At 44.3% G+C, this 19,951-nt stretch overlaps 1 protein-coding gene across 1 annotated transcript in view; it reads left to right on the forward strand.

Annotated features, from left to right (window-relative positions):
- Window positions 1-9,774: 9,774 nt before the first annotated feature.
- Window positions 9,775-19,951, forward strand: part of LOC138250242 (cell cycle control protein 50C-like) — a 98,928-nt gene continuing 88,751 nt past the window's right edge. Inside the window, exon 1 of the mRNA XM_069204879.1 lies at window positions 9,775-10,024. Coding sequence (XP_069060980.1) covers window positions 9,812-10,024 — 213 coding nt within the window. The 5' untranslated portion in view covers window positions 9,775-9,811. The remainder of the gene's footprint in view (window positions 10,025-19,951) is intronic.

Genomic DNA, 19,951 nt, shown 5'->3' on the forward strand with positions numbered 1-19,951 from the left:
TTTTGATGTTTGCAAGGGATTCTGGGTAACAGAACCTGCTGAGAGCCACACAAGTCATCCAATCCTGGATTCCCCTGGGTGTCTAGTTTCCAAAAATGTACAGGTTTCCTAGGTTGCCCTAGGTGCCGGCTAAGCTAGGGCTCAAAATCCACAGTTAGGCACTTAGGGAAAAATAGGGTCAGTTTTGGATGGAAAAATGTGACGTGTCCACGTTGTGTTTTGGGCCATTTCCTGCTGTGCGCACTAGGCCTACCCACACAAGTGAGATAACATTTTTAACTGGAATCTTAGGGAAATGCTGAGTAGAAGGAAGTTTTTGGTTCCCCTCAGATTCCAGAACTTTCCATCACAGAAATTTGAGGAAAATTCGTTTTTTCAACAAATTTTGAAGTTTCTAAAGGATTCTGGGTAACATAATCTGGTGAGAGCCACACAAGTCACCCCATCCTGGATTTCCCTGCGCATTTAGTTTTAAAAAATGTTCAGGTTTGCTTGGTTTCCCTAGGTGCTGGCTGAGTTAGAGCCCAAAATCCACAGCTAGTTACATCTGCAAAAAAAGAGTCAGTTTAGAGTGGAAAAATGTGCTGTGTCCACATTGTGTTTTGGGCCATTTCCTGTCATGGGCACTAGACCTACCCACTCAAGTGAGGTATAATTTTTATCAGGAGACTTGTGGGAACACAGAACAGTAGAACAAGTGTTATTACCAATTGTCTTTTTCTGTATTTGCACCTTTCAAATGTAAAAAAGTGTGTACGACAGTCGTCATTTTGAGAAATGCCTCCTAATTCACATGCCAGTGCGGGTGCCCCCAAATTCAGAGATGTACAAATACGATTGCTTCTAAACTCCATATTTTATGCCTATTTGGGAAATACATAGGTTTCCTTGATACCTGTTTTTCACTTTTGATATTTTACAAATGGAAATGCTATCTACCCCGTACAAATGAAAAATCTTTGCAAGCTGCAACTCAGTTATTGGCTCTGGGTAGCTTGGGTTCTTGGAGAACCTACAAGCCCTATATATCCCTGCAACCAGAAGGGTCCAGAGTACATAACAGTATTATGCTTTCGAAAATCTGCCATACTTAAAAAAAAGTTACAGCTAAAAACCTAGACACAAATGGCTGTTTTTTTTTTAGCTCAATGTCAATATTTTGTTACTTTCTATAGGAAAACCCTGAGGGATTTATACAAATGACCTCCTGCTGAATTATGAATTTTGTCTATTTTTCAGAAATGTATAGCTGTCTGGGATCCACCATTGGTTTCACACCCATTTCTGTCGCTAACTGGATGGAGGTTGAAAGCACATAAAAGTAGGAAAAATTGAGTATGCCCCAGTAAAATGCCAAAACTGGAGTGGTGGCCACTACAAATCTGAAGGGGAGGGGTGAGGGGGGGTAGGAGGGTACGGAGATGAGAAAATAAAAAACATAAAACTTACCTCTCTGCTGTCTCTGTCTCCTGCGCCTCGTGCTCCTCTTCCATCCAAGTGGTGTCCCAGCATTCACTGGGACACCAGCACAGGCTCCCCAGCAATCCTGGTGCTGCTTTAATGCAAAACCTATCATGAAAGCAGCAACAGGATTGGTCTGAGTGGCAGTGACTGCCGCTCAGATACAGTCCTGTGGTCTGTGCAGTTTCTTCAGCCCAGTTGTGTACACAGCCGGGCTGAAGAAACCTAAGTGCGCATGTGTGGTTGGCCGGCCTCAGACGGCCAGCCAAACACACATGGACATTTAGGTGCGCTCTCTCCTCATCTCACCTCCTGTGGCCTCGCCCCGCCCCTCCCCGTACTGCTGGCTGAGCCAGCAGATGAAAAATGAAATGACAGTGGAATTATCGTTTCATTTTTTATCTCCTGGCTCTTGGGTAGGCTCCTTCACCATAGCAAAGGAGCCCCCCTGCAAAACTGTGTTGAAAAAATTGATTTTCTGATCCTAGTGTGCCTGTTCCTGAAAGCTGGGAGGATGGTGAATTTAGCACTGCAACCCCTTTGTTGATGCCATTTGAAGGGGAAAAAAAACAGATGCTTTCTTTTGCAGAACTTGTTTTCCCCTTTGCCCCAAAAAACCACAATATAGCTGTATTTTGGCTAATTTCTTGGTCCCTTCCAGGTAAAACCACAAACCCTGGCTACCTTTACAATCCCCAGGATGTTGGAAAAAAAGGACTCAAATTTGTTGTGGATACCTTATATGGACAAAAAGTTATGGGGGCCCAAGCGTGAACTATGCCAAAAAAGGTTTAGCACAGGGGGAAGGGATGGGAAGACTTTGCAGCGAAGGGTTTAAAATTGCTACGATAAATACAACCAGAATAAAACAAATATGAGTGTACAAAATTACAAACAATTTATAGCAATACATTACAGCTAGTAAGAATGGATCAGGCACAGTTCATTATACACTGTTCCATGTCAGAAACAATAGGAAGACCTGAACAGTCAGGAGTAAAACCCTCAAGCATCACAATGGATGACTCGCATCATCATCGGGTAATACTCCACGTCAGGCTGGCGATGCAATGCCTGACGGGCTCCCCAATCAGGGAGCAGCCAGCCGTATTGTTCTAACTGGTAACTGATAAATATCAGCTATCTTCAACGACTGTGTCTATATTCAGGCACAGACGCACAAAGGAGAGAACACAGAAATAGAGATAAAATTGGTTCTACATCACTACATATTTCATAATTTTAATCAATAGCCAGTGATGAAACCAAGGTTAAAAACAAGGGAAAGTCATCAGTTGAGTATCAATGCTCAATTACTTTCACAAACAATAAACTCAAGGGGATGTCATTCTAGATGTCCCCTGAACTAGGTCGACATGTTTCGCGTCATGTGGTCCCGGAGGATCCAGTGACGCTTCATCAGGACCAAAAATGCAAAAAATTTTAGTCAGCTCTTCTCCTAAATCCTAAACATGTGACAATGCACAAGTTCTAAAAAAAGAGAGGGATATCAGCTGGTCACTTACATTATAGTAAACAAGCTACGTCGTGGTCAGGTCGCCCTGAAAAAGAAATAGATAATACAACATAACACCACAATGTACCCAACAGTGGTCACAAGTGTCAACATGCAAGCGAATGTATCATAAAAATATATATTATGGTGGTAAGAAAAAAGGAGAGGGGGAAAAAATATTTCCAACAATGCACATGAGCTTACCGCCCCCAAATTAGGATCAGGCTCCTTGGTAAGTGCGTTCACAGGACGCGGACAATTACTAGATGTAATATACAAAGGAAAGAAAAATAGGAAAGAAACATCCACAAATGAAAATCAGTCAGGTGTTCAGTTCACAACATCCATAGTTTTAGTAGAACACATGTCAGAACCCATTCTATTGTAAAAGAGAATGTCTGTTACCCAAAACGACATAAACGGAAATTACTGTAATCAAACCTCTTGTCAAATGCTGTGATTGTAATCATATAGTGTAAGAGTTGGTCACAAAAACCGGGTCCAAGCATTTATAAACATTTTTAAACATTTTTCAGAAAAAGGGAAGACTGGCACGATCATAGTGCCATAGGTGTGTCGTTACAAAATAATGGTCTCTTCGTAAGAACCAAATCGCCGGGGAACAGTCACCATCCCATCGCCTGCTCTGAAAAAGGCGCGTGGGCATTGCACTTACTTGTGTCCGTGTCGGTCCTGATTCGGGACCTACCCTCCGTGAACGCCCAACCGCAAAGACAACGCGGTAGGCGTACACGGGGCGTTATCAAGGCCACTGAGACCCGGAAGTGTATCCGTGGTCATGGCAACGTTTACGAGAGGACGCTTCCCGATACGAAATACTTGCGCGCGTTCACCAGTATGTGAAAGGCACTGAAAAGATCAATCAAAATCGAAGAAGGACTCTAAAGTCGGCCATATTGGTAGAGTCCGATGCAGATCAACCACTCACAAACTAGAGTGTATAAACAAAAATTATGGGTTCAAGAAATTACCAGTGCTAGTAAAAACAAATGCCAATAAAAGGCTCATGTGTCAAACATCAATGTAGAAAAAAAGATAAGTGTGGGTATTGAACTTGGTGGAATATTTGTCCATACTCTTGGATAACAGGGCTCTTGAGTCATGTCAATCAAATACATATTTATAAAAATATTCAGCCCAAGGTCAAAAATTAATGTAAGTGCTTTTTTTTCATAAAATGATTGAAAAATTAATAGAAAAAAGGTTGCGTCAAAACTTTTTCTGTTAGAATTCTTAAAAATTATTTGATAATACTTAAGGGATTCCAATTAGTTAAAGATAAAGATTAATATGTAAGACTTGTCCAAGGGATGTCGTCATTGAGACCCTGAGTATTGGTACTCAATTTAAACACCCATCTTTGTTCAATTTTAAAGCGGTGTCCTGGGTCATGAGATCGGACATTCGGCGTCTCTAATACCACCCAGCAGAGGTCATCAGGGGAGTGTTTGACAGCCAAGAAATGTGTGCTGAGCTTGGTAGTGATTCTGTGGCATCGAATATTGCTACGGTGTTCATTAATGCGGTTCTTGACCGGCCTCGTTGTCATACCAATGTAACGCAAGCCGCAAGGGCAAGTGATCATATAGACACAGTTCCTTGTGTTACAATTGGTATGCTTCTTAAGATACCATATACCTATTGGGTCTAGAGTAATAGTTGATAAGTGTTTAGTCAGGGAACAGACATTACAGTTTCCACAGGGATGATGGCCCACAACGGGGGGAAGGTCCCATAATGTTTTTTGAGTCTGAATGTTGGATTGTAGACGTGGTCGAGTGTGGATCACTATGTCCTTGATATTAGCTGATCGTTTAAAGGAGAAAAGAGGTTTAGGAATGTCACACCCTCCACTAGTGAGAATAGACCATCTTTTATTGATCAGTTTTTTGATAGAGTTAGAGAGAGGAGTGAAAGTGGAAACACATGTTATCCTTGTTTGAGATGTTTTATCAGAATTTGTTAGTAAAGTCTCCCTGTTATGATTTTTGGCTCTTTTCCGTGCTTGATTCACAATTCTGGAAGGGTAGTGGCGTGCCAACAGTTTTTCTTGAAGAGCGAGAGCCTGACGATCAAATTCAGGGGAAGAGCTGCAATTTCGTCTAAGCCGTAAAAATTGGCCTACGGGTAAATTATCTCGTAGTGACTTCGGATGGTGGCTCTCATAAAGTAAGAGGGAATTGTGGTCAGTAGGTTTATGGTAAACAGTGGTGGATAATTTACCATTATGAATCGTAATCATTAGGTCAAGAAAAGGTAATTGTGTGGACGATATAGTAGTAGTAAACTTCAAAAAGGGGTCCAGAGTATTAATCCACGTAGTGAAATGGTCAGCTAAAGGTAAGGGACCATTCCAAATGATCAGAATGTCATCATTGTAGCGGCGCCATAATGCCACATGGTTCATGTAGGGATTAGATGGTGCAAGAATAAATTTCTTTTCAAAATCAAACATGTATAAACAGGCCAAACTCGGGGCAAAAGTACTGCCCATAGATGTCCCACGGATTTGATGGTAAAACTGATCCTCAAGTTGAAAGAAATTTTCAGTTAACGCCAGTCTGGCAAGTTGCATCATAAAAGGAACTGGAGTTGAGAGAGTATTCGGTGACTCCTGAAGAGCAGATTCAATGACCTGTAATGTTGCTTCCTGTGGAATGTTGGTATATAATGCCTCAACATCCATAGTGATTATTCCTTGTACAGTGATAGATTAATTGATAGACTCGATCAAATTCAGGACATCCTTGGTGTCTTTCAAGTAAGTTGAAGAATTTTTTACAAGTTCCTGTAGAAAATGATCACAGAACACAGAAAGAGGTTCTAAAAGTGAACCAATTCCCGATACAATGGGACGTCCTGGAGGGGGTGTAGTGCCTTTATGAATCTTTGGTAAGCAGTAGAAGTAAGGAACACGGGGATGGGGATTATCAAGAAATTCTGCCTCTTTAGGTGAAATCCAGAGGTTGTTCCTAGCTTCTTCAATAAGAATCCTAATGCGAGTCTGTAATCTAGTAGTGGGATCATGTCTGATCTTAGCATAATAGGTTGAGTCACTTAGCAGGCGTAGGCATTCATGCTTGTAATCAGTAGAATTCATGATTACAATAGCACCACCTTTATCAGCCTGTTTAATCGTTATTTGAGGATCGGATGCTAACGTGAGTAGAGCCCTCTTCTCTTCGTTAGGGATGTTAATGTAAGGATGTTTGGGACATAGTTTGTTGAGGTCAGCTAGTACTGCTTTTTCAAAAGTAATGACTTCACAGGGTATGACTGTTTGAGGAGGGACAAAGGTCGAGGGTCTCTTAAGACCCGAGTCATCTGATCTAGGTTCTGTTGTCTTGTCCTTAAAAAAGAAATGTAGCCGAACCTTCCGGAAAAATTGAGCCAATTCAATGTTTAAGCGGAAAAAATCTTCTTCGGGGGTAGGGACAAAACCCAAACCCTTGTTTAGTACGCTCATCTCAGTAGATGTTAGAGGTCTAGATGATAAATTAACGACTAAGTTCTCGCTGGAGGGCCTTTCATGTGGCTCCTGGTCACCATCTGGGGTTCTTCTCGGGACCATTGTACCCGCCTGCCTCTTCCTCTCCTTCTGCCTCTGCCCCTGCCCCGGCCGTGGCCTAAAAAAGGCATATATGGCATCATGGGGCGGGGCTGAAAGAAAGGGTAAGGAGGTTGCCAATGCATAGGTTGGTGTATAGGATAGGGCGGATAATTATAAAAGGTTTGTGGCGGATTCTCGTCCGTACTCCAACTATCAGATGATGACCCACTGCTGTATGTCCGGGTCTTTTTCAAGATGGTAGTGGAATCATCAGATGATCGAGATTGGGTGTCTACATCATAATCCTCCGTTATATAAGGGTACACCTTTTCTCTGCTGAATCTCACAATATCTTTTTGCAGTTTAGTTACTTTCTGTTGTGTCAAAAACTCTTTGGTTTCGTTTAATTCAGTTGTAATTTCAGCAAGACGGCTTTTAAAAGCTGTCAGTGTTATTGTCGTTTTGAGACTATGTTCCAATGCATTGATTTGAATCGTAATCGTATCGGCCAAACGCCTGGAGGTGTTTATAATTAAGACTAGCCAGTCTCTGGTACATTTCCAGGCTATTTGAGCCCAATCTTTTCTGAATGCTAGATCTTGTAGGAAGATGCGGGGGATGTTGGACACTAATAATCTGTTGGGTGCAATGTTGGCTCGTAAGTACTCTGTCATGATGGTACCATGCATGACAGTTTTAATTAAATCTTTCTTTAATGCAGAGAGTTTATCCCATTCGGATTTAAGGCTACCCGTAGCGGCAGCCCCTTCATTATCAAGGATAGATGGTGTCTGTAAGATGGCTGACACCATGTCATCATCATAGCTCAGTCCCTGGAAATCTTCCATTGTGAGATTATTGATCAGGGTAGCTAATTGGAAAAGGTCCACAGCAGACTGCTGTACAAAGCATATAACGAAGAAGGGGGGGAAGGGACCAGGAGATTAAACTGGTCCAGTGTACACTCTCCCAACCGTAGTGTAAACACGAAAAGTACACTGTTCCATGTCAGAAACAATAGGAAGACCTGAACAGTCAGGAGTAAAACCCTGAAATATGTAGTGATGTAGAACCAATTTTATCTCTATTTCTGTGTTCTCTCCTTTGTGCGTCTGTGCCTGAATATAGACACAGTCGTTGAAGATAGCTGATATTTATCAGTTACCAGTTAGAACAATACGACTGGCTGCTCCCTGATTGGGGAGCCCGTCAGGCATTGCATTGCCAGCCTGACGTGGAGTATTACCCGATGATGATGCGAGTCATCCATTGTGATGCTTGAGGGTTTTACTCCTGACTGTTCAGGTCTTCCTATTGTTTCTGACATGGAACAGTGTACTTTTCGTGTTTACACTACGGTTGGGAGAGTGTACACTGGACCAGTTTAATCTCCCGGTCCCTTCCCCCCCTTCTTCGTTATATACAGTTCATTATACACCATGACTAGACTTGAGATAGGCACACCTGCAAATTCAGCCTAATGAGCAATATCCTACTTTTGAGAAGAACACATCAATTAAAACATCCCAGCCAGTCACTTACTTCAGCTGCAACAGGTCAGATGTTTCATTTTATTGAATTATATGTTTATGTATTTTACAAACCGAGCAAGTTGTGGTACCCCACCAGTATTAAAATAGGAGGCTAAGGCTTCCCTACCGGTAGGGTCTCTATTTTTTTACAAGATCGTTTTGAGTAAATAAAGTGCGACATGCAGATAAAAATTCAGGGCAGCAACAAAGTAAACGTGCAATGGATTCTGTAGTATAATTGCAGAACCTACAGGGTCTATTAATAGCGGGCCTATTCCTCTAAGATGTTCTGAACTCATCAATAGGCAAGACGATAAATCTTACATGCAAGATGTCATTTCTCCAGGGCCTTCCTAGTGCCTTCTTCAGCTAAGGCTGCATTCGGTTTGCCTCATACCATTTGCAGACTGGAGCAAAGATTGCAGCTGTCCCTAGGCCTGCATCCCTCGATAGCGCCACGACTCGCTTTTTCAAAGTGGCTTACTACCATTTCCTATAGAACTCTCAACAAAACAATATTTAACAAGCATTTACAATGCAACGGGTCTCGCGTTTGCTCATGTTAGAGCTGATCGCGCTGTAAACTCTTAACCCGACTTTTCACCTATTGGGCAAAAGTGCATTTATGTACATAACCTGAAAAAGTGAAATCAAGTATGTAAAGCGCTCGACTTCTGCCAAGCGAGATCGCGCTCGTAAATTAGAGAAAAAAAAGTCCACGAGCCCGATGGAAAACAGCGAGCCTCGCATGTTTTCTGTACTTGGTCGCTGCGCTCGAGGAGGGCTAGCCACCGGAAAAGGCATGCCATATGCGTGCCTTCGACTAATGAAAGCAAGCAGATTTTATTAGGGAAGCCCACGAACCAATAAAAAACACTGACGTGAAGTTGACAGGGCTCCGAGCCCTTTTCTAAATACAAGAGTCTTGATGCGATACGCATGCGCGAGCGCATGCAACGCAGGTTCAACCCTAAAAACCAGGACAGCTGTGCGGTCACTGCAAGCAAAATAAAAACCCAGTTGAAGAATTCACTGTGCACTCTAGAAACTACATACCCACTTTTTACAACCAGGAGCAAGTGAAAGGAGGCATGTATTCTGCCAAGTCCCAGTAAAGCACGTGAAAGCTAAGAGTTTGGTCCTGCATATAATTTCCCTGGCAGTCACTATTGCAAGTTATTGAGTTCCACTCTGCCTTAGAAAACGCTCTAAGATGACGTTTAATCAATTTCAAACGTGGCATGACTCCCCTGTCTCTACTACTCACCACTGTCGCTAAACACTTTAATACCAAGTGTCTCTGAGAAATTATTAATTATTTGGAGATAAGGAGTTGCCCTTTCAGGCAGAACAAAAACAAGGGGTGGGTGGATAAAGGTAGGTGTTGTTAAAAAATGGTATACAGAGATGTAGCAGCCATACGTTCTGCCGCAAATCACCCCCAGAGATGTGCTTCTCTAGGTAACGCAAAGCAAAAACTTTGCTTTTTTTTTTATATATGAGCAACCAACATACTGGGAATGTGTTCGGTTCAGGACCAAAGTACGCTCCTGACAAGAGATGGCACAAGCTGACACCATGATAAGGAAAGCAATAGGTGGATGAGACTACAGAGCAAGTTGAGTTAATGAATAATTTCAAACTGAAAGGCTTTCACTTCCGACTGCTCTGCAAACTGACTTCCTACTGGTTTTCAGAGCACGTTGCTACTTTACAAGCTCTTGGAAGAGCATGAAGAAGACGAAGGGTAAAGACAGCAGCGTCGCTGAGTCGCCACGTTCCAAATGCCCGGATAATTCAGCGTTTTACCAGCAGCGCATCCCTGCCTGGACTCCGGCGCTCACGCCCGAGCCTGTGCTTAGCATCTTCTTCGGAATTGGACTTTTTTGCTTGGCCGTGGGAGTCGCCTGGATTGTTTCAGTGGGCAACGTCAAAGAAATCAAGGTGTGACCCTGTTTTATTGGAATGTGCTTTATTGGGCAAATGGAAGCAATGTGCATGCTGGGATGCATTGTAGTTGACGAGCAATATGGTAATGCAAGACATATTTGCATGTCTATAAAACGAATTACGTTTACATTAAGTTCTGTATTTTTAATAGCTCATTTCTAAGGCAAAGTTTGTAAAAGCAAGAAATCGGCAACATGCTGTTCTATATCAGACAACGTTTGCATGAAATATGTTTCTTTTGCAATTTTGCTGAGTGTGTGACATATGCTCCATGGAGTAATATGTGACAGCATAGTCAATCCCAGGTCAATCCCTGATCGAGTTAGAGCCAGGATTAAAAGATGGTTTAGAGTAAATATTTGTATGGATGGTATTATACAGGTAGAACTTAGAAAACACCAATGTAAATGTCTCAGATTTATGAACATGCCTTTCTCTCACGCTTGAAGTGAGGAAATAGCTTTGTCAATTGATTGCTAATAAGCACTACGAGCACAGTATATTTCTTCAAATGCCTTCATTGACATCATAGCAAGATATGCACTGTTGCTTGCTAATGAGCTAGACATTTTTAGTTCCTACTGGCTTCAAATCATTTGATACATTCAATGAACAAAGAGTCATTACTATTGTAGGAAGCTTTGATTTTATTCAAATCAAATTCAGATATGGACTATCTAATTTCCCAATGTGGTGGGACATCTGTAAGGCACTATTGAATTAATAATATACTCCCATTAATACGTAGTGTACTGAATTGCTATCTATGTGTTACACTACTGTGTGTGTGTAAGCTGTGGAAGCCACTACAAAATTGGTGATCAATCTTCGACCTCCAGCTATCAAAAATATAACGTGATCATATGACAAACAGCTAGGTGGTAGGCTTTAGTAACCAGACTTGATAACACTGACTTCTACAGCTTGGCTTTAGCCATTCTCACCTCTACAGGTTTGACCGTAGTCGTTCGGAATGATCCCAAGGGAGACCCCAACACATACATCTGAATCCGTTCTTCTTACCCCGTTCCACCACAATATGGTCAATGAGAGATACTCTTCTCTTCAAGTTCCAGTAAAGTAGTCCCTTCCTTCCTTCATATGTTACTTCTCAATGTTGTGTTCTATCTTGCTCAACTATCCACTTGTTTCTTCCCTTTCTGCTTCATGCCTCCTAGATCTTTAGTATTAGAGTCCAAGCAACCTGTTCATCATAATATCCTGTGCATTATGTGCACCCATTTCCTTATCTGTCTTCATGTTCCTCCTTGTTTTTCTCTGGTTTCTTTCCTGCAATGTCTGTGCTCTTCCAATAAACAAAAGCTATAAAACATTTAAAGAGGGGATAAATATGTAGGTGTCTGAATCAGGGGTGTCTTGCTACACTTGCTGGGGCGACAGTGAAATTTTTTATTTCTTGGTTTTAACTGGGGTATTTACAGAACATAGCAGCGGTGGCCACTGATAATCTCAAAGGGAGAGGTGAGGGGAGGGGCGGAGGGGGAGCTTAAATAAAAAATATATAATTTAAAAAAACCTTACCTTTTTCCCATCATTGCTGCCGCTTCATGCTGCGTTGCTCCTCTGGTCTTCTTGTGTGACACCAGCACAGGCTCCCAAGCAATCCTGGCACTGCTCACATGCTAAACATAGCATGTAAGAAGTGTCAGGATTGGTCTGAGTTGCTTGGAGTGCAAGGGTGCCTGTGTTATGGGCAGGATTGTTTTGTACAGGATGGACATATTCCTGTACAAAACATTTTCCTCTTTCTTTGTGTACTTCACAATGCAGCACACATGGAAAGATTAAATAAAAAAAAAGAAATAAAGATATTTCTCCCTGTTACGCCTCACTGGGGAATGTGTAGCGTTTTGACACATTTCCAGGTTTACTAGCTTTAGTAAAAAAAGGAATGCACCATAATCCATGGGCGAAGGAGTAGCATTTTTTACACATTCCCAGTTAACTAGCTTTGATAAATCTCCGAATGCACCAAAATTCATGGGTGGGTGCATGGGAACGCTCATACCCCTCCAATGGAACACCTCCAAAGTAGAAATGGAATGTAGCACAGTACAAGCAACTGCGTTGCATTACATTGTATTAAAAAGACATGCAAGGCTGCGCAAAGCACCCCTTATGTGACTTTGTAAATATTACCAAAGGCTTTGCATTGTCCTTGTGTTGTCTTGTAAACAGACGTTTGCATGGCAGCCATTAGGGCTGTTCCTAGTACTTTTGTAAAACATTGTCATTCAAATAGTAATAAAAATAATTCAGCTACAGTATTGCCATGTGTCTCTCTTCCTTCCCAAACATTGAACGTTTATGAATAAACTGCTTTTTCTTCAGCATCAATTAAACTGGCGATGTGTTATTGTTCGCATGGTGATAACAATTCTAGGCAGGCTTAGAATATCCTCAAAAGGCAAGGAGTGTGACAAGGAAGATGGGACTGAGAGGTAATATTTGGAATACCTACCTTTAATCTTCATGAAGCTCAGGCCAGCCCTTCTTCCTCATAGTCAAATTTCCAACTCCTGTTGATAGTTGTTGTTGTAATAAAAGGCTTTATAAAGAAAGCAGGTGTAGGAAGTTGGCTCTGTATGCACTATTTCAAAGTAAGGAATAGTATGCACAGAGTCCAAGGGTTCCCCTTAGAGGTAAGATAGTGGCAAAAAGAGATAATACTAATGCTCTATTTTGTGGTAGTGTGGTCGAGCAGTAGGCTTATCAAAGGAGTAGTGTTAAGCATTTGTTGTACACACACAGGCAATAAATGAGGAACACACACTCAAAGACAATTCCAGGCCAATAGGTTTTTGTACAGAAAAATATCTTTTCTTAGTTTATTTTAAGAACCACAGGTTCAAGATTTACATGTAATACTTCAAATGAAAGGTATTGCAGGTAGGTACTTTAGGAACTTTGAATTAGCAAACTAGCATATACAGTTTTCACATAAATCACATATAGCTATTTTAAAACTAGACACAGTGCAATTTTCAACAGTTCCTGGGGGGAGTAAGAGTTTGTTAGTTTTTGCAGGTAAGTAAAACCTACGGGGTTCAAGTTTGGGTCCAAGGTAGCCCACCATTGGGGGTTCAGAGCAAGTTACCACACCAGCAGCTCAGGGCCGGTCAGGTGCAGAGGTCAAAGTGGTGCCCAAAAAGCATAGGCTTCAATGGAGAAGGGGGTGCCCCGGTTCCAGTCTGCCAGCAGGTAAGTACCCGCGTCTTCGGAGGGCAGACCAGGGGTGTTTTGTAGGGCACCGGGGGGGACACAAGTCCACACAGAAAGTACACCCTCAGTGGCACGGGGCGGCCGGGTGCAGTGTGCAAACAGGAGTCGGGTTTGTAATGGAAATCAATGGGAGACCAAGGGGTCTCTTCAGCGATGCAGGCAGGCACGGGGGGGGCCCTCGGGGTAGCCACCACCTGGGCAAGGGAGCGGGCCTCCTGGGGGTCACTCCTGCACTGAAGGATCCGAACTCCAGGTCCTGGGGGCTGCGGGTGCAGTGTCCCTACCAGGCATCGGGTCCTTAGAATAAGGTAGTCGCGGTCAGGGGGTGCCTCGGGATTCCCTCTGCAGGCGTTTCTGTGGGGGCTCAGGGGGGTCAACTCTGGCTACTCACGGTCTCACAGTCGCCGGGGAGTCCTCCCTGAAGTGATTGTTCTCCACAAGTCGAGCCGGGGGTGTCGGGTGTAGAGTTTCAAGTCTCACGCTTCCGGCGAGAAACGCAGTTGTTTTAAAGTTGCTCCTTTGTTACAAAGTTGCAGTCTTTGGTGAACAGAGCCGCTGTCCTCGGGAGTTGTTGGTCCTTCTAGATGCAGGTCAGTCCTCTGAGGCTTCAGAGGTCGCTGGTCCCTGTGGAAAGCGTCGCTGGAGCAGTGTCTTTAGAAGTGGGGAGACAGGCTGGTAGAGCTGGGGCCAAAGCAGTTGGTGTCTCCGTCTTCTCTGCAGGGTTTTTCAGCTTAGCAGTCCTCTTCTTCTTAGGTTGCAGGAATCTGAGTTCCTAGGTTCTGGGGAGCCCCTAAATACTACATTTAGGGGTGTGTTTGGGTCTGGGGGGTTAGTAGCCAATGGCTACTAGCCCTGAGGGTGGGTACACCCTCTTTGTGCCTCCTCCCGAGGGGAGGTGGGCACATTCCTATCCCTATTGGGGGAATCCTCCATCTGCAAGATGGAAGATTTCTAAAAGCCAGAGTTACCTCAGCTCAGGTTGCCTTAGGGGCTGTCCTGACTGGCCAGTGACTCCTCCTTGTTTTTCTCATTATCTCCTCCGGCCTTGCCGCCAAAAGTGGGGCCGTGGCCGGAGGGGGCAGGCAACTCCACTAGCTGGAATGCCCTGGGGTGCTGTAACAAAGGGGGTGAGCCTTTGAGGCTCACCGCCAGGTGTTACAGTTCCTGCAGGGGGAGGTGATAAGCATCTCCACCCAGTACAGGCTTTGTTACTAGCCACAGAGTGACAAAGGCACTCTCCCCATGTGGCCAGCAACATGTCTGGAGTGTGGCAGGCTGCTAAAACCAGTCAGCCTACACGGGTAGTCGGTTAAGGTTTCAGGGGGCACCTCTAAAGTGCCCTCTGGGGTGTATGTTACAATAAAATGTACACTGGCATCAGTGTGCATTTATTGTGCTGAGAAGTTTGATACCAAACTTCACAGTTTTCAGTGTAGCCATTATGGTGCTGTGGAGTTTGTGCATGACAGACTTCCAGACCATATTCTCTTATGGCTACCCTGCACTTAAAATGTCTAAGGTTTTGCTTAGACACTGTAGGGGCATAGTGCTCATGCAATTATGCCCTCACCTTTGGTATAGTGCACCCTGCCTTAGGGCTGTAAGGCCTGCTAGAGGGGGGACTTATCTACAGGGAGTGCAGAATTATTAGGCAAATGAGTATTTTGACCACATCATCCTCTTTATGCATGTTGTCTTACTCCAAGCTGTATAGGCTCGAAAGCCTACTACCAATTAAGCATATTAGGTGATGTGCATCTCTGTAATGAGAAGGGGTGTGGTCTAATGACATCAACACCCTATATCAGGTGTGCATAATTATTAGGCAACTTCCTTTCCTTTGGCAAAATGGGTCAAAAGAAGGACTTGACAGGCTCAGAAAAGTCAAAAATAGTGAGATATCTTGCAGAGGGATGCAGCACTCTTAAAATTGCAAAGCTTCTGAAGCGTGATCATCGAACAATCAAGCGTTTCATTCAAAATAGTCAACAGGGTCGCAAGAAGCGTGTGGAAAAACCAAGGCGCAAAATAACTGCCCATGAACTGAGAAAAGTCAAGCGTGCAGCTGCCACGATGCCACTTGCCACCAGTTTGGCCATATTTCAGAGCTGCAACATCACTGGAGTGCCCAAAAGCACAAGGTGTGCAATTCTCAGAGACATGGCCAAGGTAAGAAAGGCTGAAAGACGACCACCACTGAACAAGACACACAAGCTGAAACGTCAAGACTGGGCCAATAAATATCGCAAGACTGATTTTCCTAAGGTTTTATGGACTGATGAAATGAGAGTGAGTCTTGATGGGCCAGATGGATGGGCCCGTGGCTGGATTGGTAAAGGGCAGAGAGCTCCAGTCCGACTCAGACGCCAGCAAGGTGGAGGTGGAGTACTGGTTTGGGCTGGTATCATCAAAGATGAGCTTGTGGGGCCTTTTCGGGTTGAGGATGGAGTCAAGCTCAACTCCCAGTCCTACTGCCAGTTCCTGGAAGACACCTTCTTCAAGCAGTGGTACAGGAAGAAGTCTGCATCCTTCAAGAAAAACATGATTTTCATGCAGGACAATGCTCCATCACACGCGTCCAAGTACTCCACAGCGTGGCTGGCAAGAAAGGGTATAAAAGAAGGAAATCTAATGACATGGCCTCCTTGTTCACCTGATCTGAACCCCATTGAGAACCTGTGGTCCATCATCAAATGTGAGATTTACAAGGAGGGAAAACAGTACACCTCTCTGAACAGTGTCTGGGAGGCTGTGGTTGCTGCTGCACGCAATGTTGATGGTGAACAGATCAAAACACTGACAGAATCCATGGATGGCAGGCTTTTGAGTGTCCTTGCAAAGAAAGGTGGCTATATTGGTCACTGATTTGTTTTTGTTTTGTTTTTGAATGTCAGAAATGTATATTTGTGAATGTTGAGATGTTATATTGGTTTCACTGGTAATAATAAATAATTGAAATGGGTATATATATTTTTTTTGTTAAGTTGCCTAATAATTATGCACAGTAATAGTCACCTGCACACACAGATATCCCCCTAACATAGCTAAAACTAAAAACAAACTAAAAACTACTTCCAAAAATATTCAGCTTTGATATTAATGAGTTTTTTGGGTTCACTGAGAACATGGTTGTTGTTCAATAATAAAATTAATCCTCAAAAATACAACTTGCCTAATAATTCTGCACTCCCTGTATACCTGTAGGAGGTGTGAGGTTGGCATGGCACCCTGAAGGGAGTGCCATGTCGACTTAGTCTTTTTATCCCCACTAGCACACACAAGCTGACAAGCAGTGTGTCTGTGCTGAGTGAGGGGTCTCCAGGGTGGCATAAGATATGCTGCAGCCCTTCGAGACCTTCCCTGGCATCAGGGCCCTTGGTACCAGGGGTACCAGTTACAAGGGACTTACCTGGATGCCAGGGTGTGCCAATTGTGGAAACAAAAGTACAGGTTAGAGAAAGAACACTGGTGCTGGGGCCTGGTTAGCAGGCCTCAGCACACTTTCAATTCAAAACTTAGCATCAGCAAAGGCAAAAAGTCAGGGGGTAACCATGCCAAGGAGGCATTTCCTTACACAACCCCCCCCCCACCCCCCCAAACGAAAGAGGATGAGTCTAACCTTTCCCAAGAGAGTCTTCATTTCCTAAGTGGAAGAACCTGGAAAGGCCATCTGCATTGGCATGGGCAGTCCCAGGTCTGTGTTCCACTATAAAGTCCATTCCCTGTAGGGAGATGGACCACCTCAACAGTTTTGGATTTTCACCTTTCATTTGCATCAGCCATCTGAGAGTTCTGTGGTCAGTTTGAACTACAAAGTGAGTACCAAAGAGGTATGGTCTCAGCTTTTTCAGGGACCAAACCACAGCAAAGGCCTCCCTCTCAATGGCACTCCAACTCTGCTCCCTGGGGAGTAACCTACTGCTAATGAAAGCAACAGGCTGGTCAAGGCCATCATCATTTGTTTGGGACAAAACTGCCCCTATCCCATGTTCAGAGGCATCTGTCTGCACAATGAACTGCTTGGAGTAATCTGGAGCTTTTAGAACTGGTGCTGTGCACATTGCTTGTTTCAGGGTGTCAAAGGCCTGTTGACATTCTACAGTCCAGTTTACCTTCTTGGGCATTTTCTTGGAGGTAAGTTCTGTGAGGGCTGTCACTATGGATCCATATCCCTTCACAAACCTCCTGTAGTACCCAGTCAAGCCAAGGAATGCCCTGACTTGAGTCTGGGTTTTTGGAGCTGCCCAGTCCAGAATAGTCTGTATCTTAAGCTGGAGTGGCTGAACTTGGCCTCCACCTACAAGGTGACCCAAGTAAACCACAGTTCCCTGCCATATATGGCATTTGGATGCCTTGATAGAGAGGCCTGCTGATTGCAGAGCCTTCAAAACCGTCTTCAGGTGGACCAGGTGATCCTGCCAGCTGGAGCTAAAGACAGCAATATCGTCAAGATAAGCTGCACTAAAGGACTCCAGGCCAGCAAGGACTTGATTCACCAACCTTTGGAAGGTGGCAGGGGCATTCTTTAAACCAAAGGGCATAACACTAAACTGATAATGCCCATCATGTGTGGAGAATGCTGTATTTTCTTTTGCTCCTGGTGCCATTTTGATTTGCCAGTACTCTGCTGTTAAGTCAAAGGCACTTAAGAATTTGGTAGCACCCAATTTGTCAACCAGTTCATCAGCCTTTGGAATGGGATGGGCATCTGTCTTGGTGACAGAATTAAGTCCTCTGTAGTCCACACAAAACCTCATCTCTCTCTTTCCATCTTTGGTGTGAGATTTGGGGACTAAGACCACTGGGCTAGCCCAGGGGCTGTCAGAGTGCTCAATGACTCCCAATTCCAGCATCTTGTGGACTTCCACTTTGATGCTTTCCTTAACTTGGTCAGACTGTCTGAAAATTTTGTTTTTGACAGGCATGCTGTCTCCTGTGTCCACATCATGGGTACACAGGTGTGTCTGACCAGGGGTTAGGGAAAAGAGCTCAGCAAACTGTTGCAGGACCTTCCTACAATCAGATTGCTGTTGGCCAGAGAGGGTGTCTGAGTAGATCACTCCATCTTAACTGAGCCATCTTTAGGGTTTGTGGAGAGGAGATCAGGGAGAGGTTCACTCTCAGCTTCCTGGTCCTCATCTGTTACCATCAACAGATTCACATCAGCCCTGTCATGGAAGAGCTTAAGGCGGTTCACATGGATCACCCTCTTGGGGGTCCTGCTAGTGCCTAGGTCCACCAGGTAGGTGACCTGACTCTTCTTTTCTAGTACTGGGTAAGGGCCACTCCATCTGTCCTCGAGTGCCCTGGGAGCCACAGGTTCCAAAACCCAGACTTTCTGCCCTGGTTGAAATTCAACCATTGCAGCCTTTTGGTCATACCAAAACTTCTGGAGCTGTTGGCTGGCCTCAAGGTTTTTGCTTGCCTTTTCCATGTACTCTGCCATCCTTGAACGTAGGCCAAGAACATAGTCCACTATATCTTGCTTAGTCTCATGAAGAGGTCTCTCCCAGCCTTCTTTCACAAGAGCTAGTGGTCCCATTACAGGGTGGCCAAACAGAAGTTCAAAGAGTGAAAACCCTACTCCCTTCTGAGGCACCTCTCTGTAAGCGAAAAACAGACATGGCAAGAGGACATCCCATCTCCTTTTGAGTTTTTCAGGGAGCCCCATGATCATGCCTTTTAATGTCTTGTTGAATCTCTCAACAAGGCCATTAGTTTGTGGATGGTATGGTGTAGTGAATTTGTAAGTCACCCCACACTCATTCCACATGTGTTTCAGGTATGCTGACATTAAGTTGGTACCTCTGTCAGACACCACCTCCTTAGGAAAACCCACTCTGTTAAAGATACCAATGAGGGCCTTGGCTACTGCAGGGGCAGTAGTCGACCTAAGGGGAATTGCTTCAGGGTATCCAGTAGCATGATCCACTACTACTAGTATGTACATGTTCCCTGAGGCTGTGGGAGGTTCAAGTGGACCCACTATGTCCACACCCACTCTTTCAAAGGGGACCCCCACCACTGGAAGTGGAATGAGGGGGGCCTTTGGGTGTCCACCTGTCTTACCACTGGCTTGACAGGTGGCACAGGAGACACAAAACTCCTTGACCTTCTGGGACATGGTGGGCCAATAGAAGTGGTTGACTAGACTCTCCCATGTCTTGGTTTGTCCCAAATGCCCAGCAAGAGGAATATCATGGGCTAAGGTCAGTATGAACTCCCTAAACTCCTGAGGCACTACCACTCTCCTAGTGGCACCAGGTGTGGGATCTCTTGCATCAGTGTAAAGGAGTCCATCTTCCCAATAGACCCTATGTGTTCCTGTTTTCTTGCCATTGGACTCTTCAGCAGCTTGCTGCCTAAGGCCTTCAAGAGAGGGACAGGTTTCTTGCCCCTTACACAACTGCTCCCTTGAGGGTCCCCCTGGGCCTAGGAGCTCAACCTGATAAGGTCCTAACTTCATAGGCTCTGTTCCCTCAGAGGGCAGAACTTCTTCCTGGGAAGAGGGGTTCTCTTTTTGTTGTTGTGTTGCAGCTGGTTTCCCAGTTGTCTTTCCTTTTCTCTTGGTAGGCTGGGCCCTTTTTCCAGGCTCCAACTCTACTTGTTCACCCTGAGCCTTGCACTGTTCCCTTGTCTTGACACACACCAGTTCAGGGATACCCAGCATGACTGCAT

Source organism: Pleurodeles waltl, chromosome 8 (genome assembly GCF_031143425.1).
Source record: "Pleurodeles waltl isolate 20211129_DDA chromosome 8, aPleWal1.hap1.20221129, whole genome shotgun sequence".
NCBI classification, from domain to species: Eukaryota; Metazoa; Chordata; class Amphibia; order Caudata; family Salamandridae; genus Pleurodeles; species Pleurodeles waltl.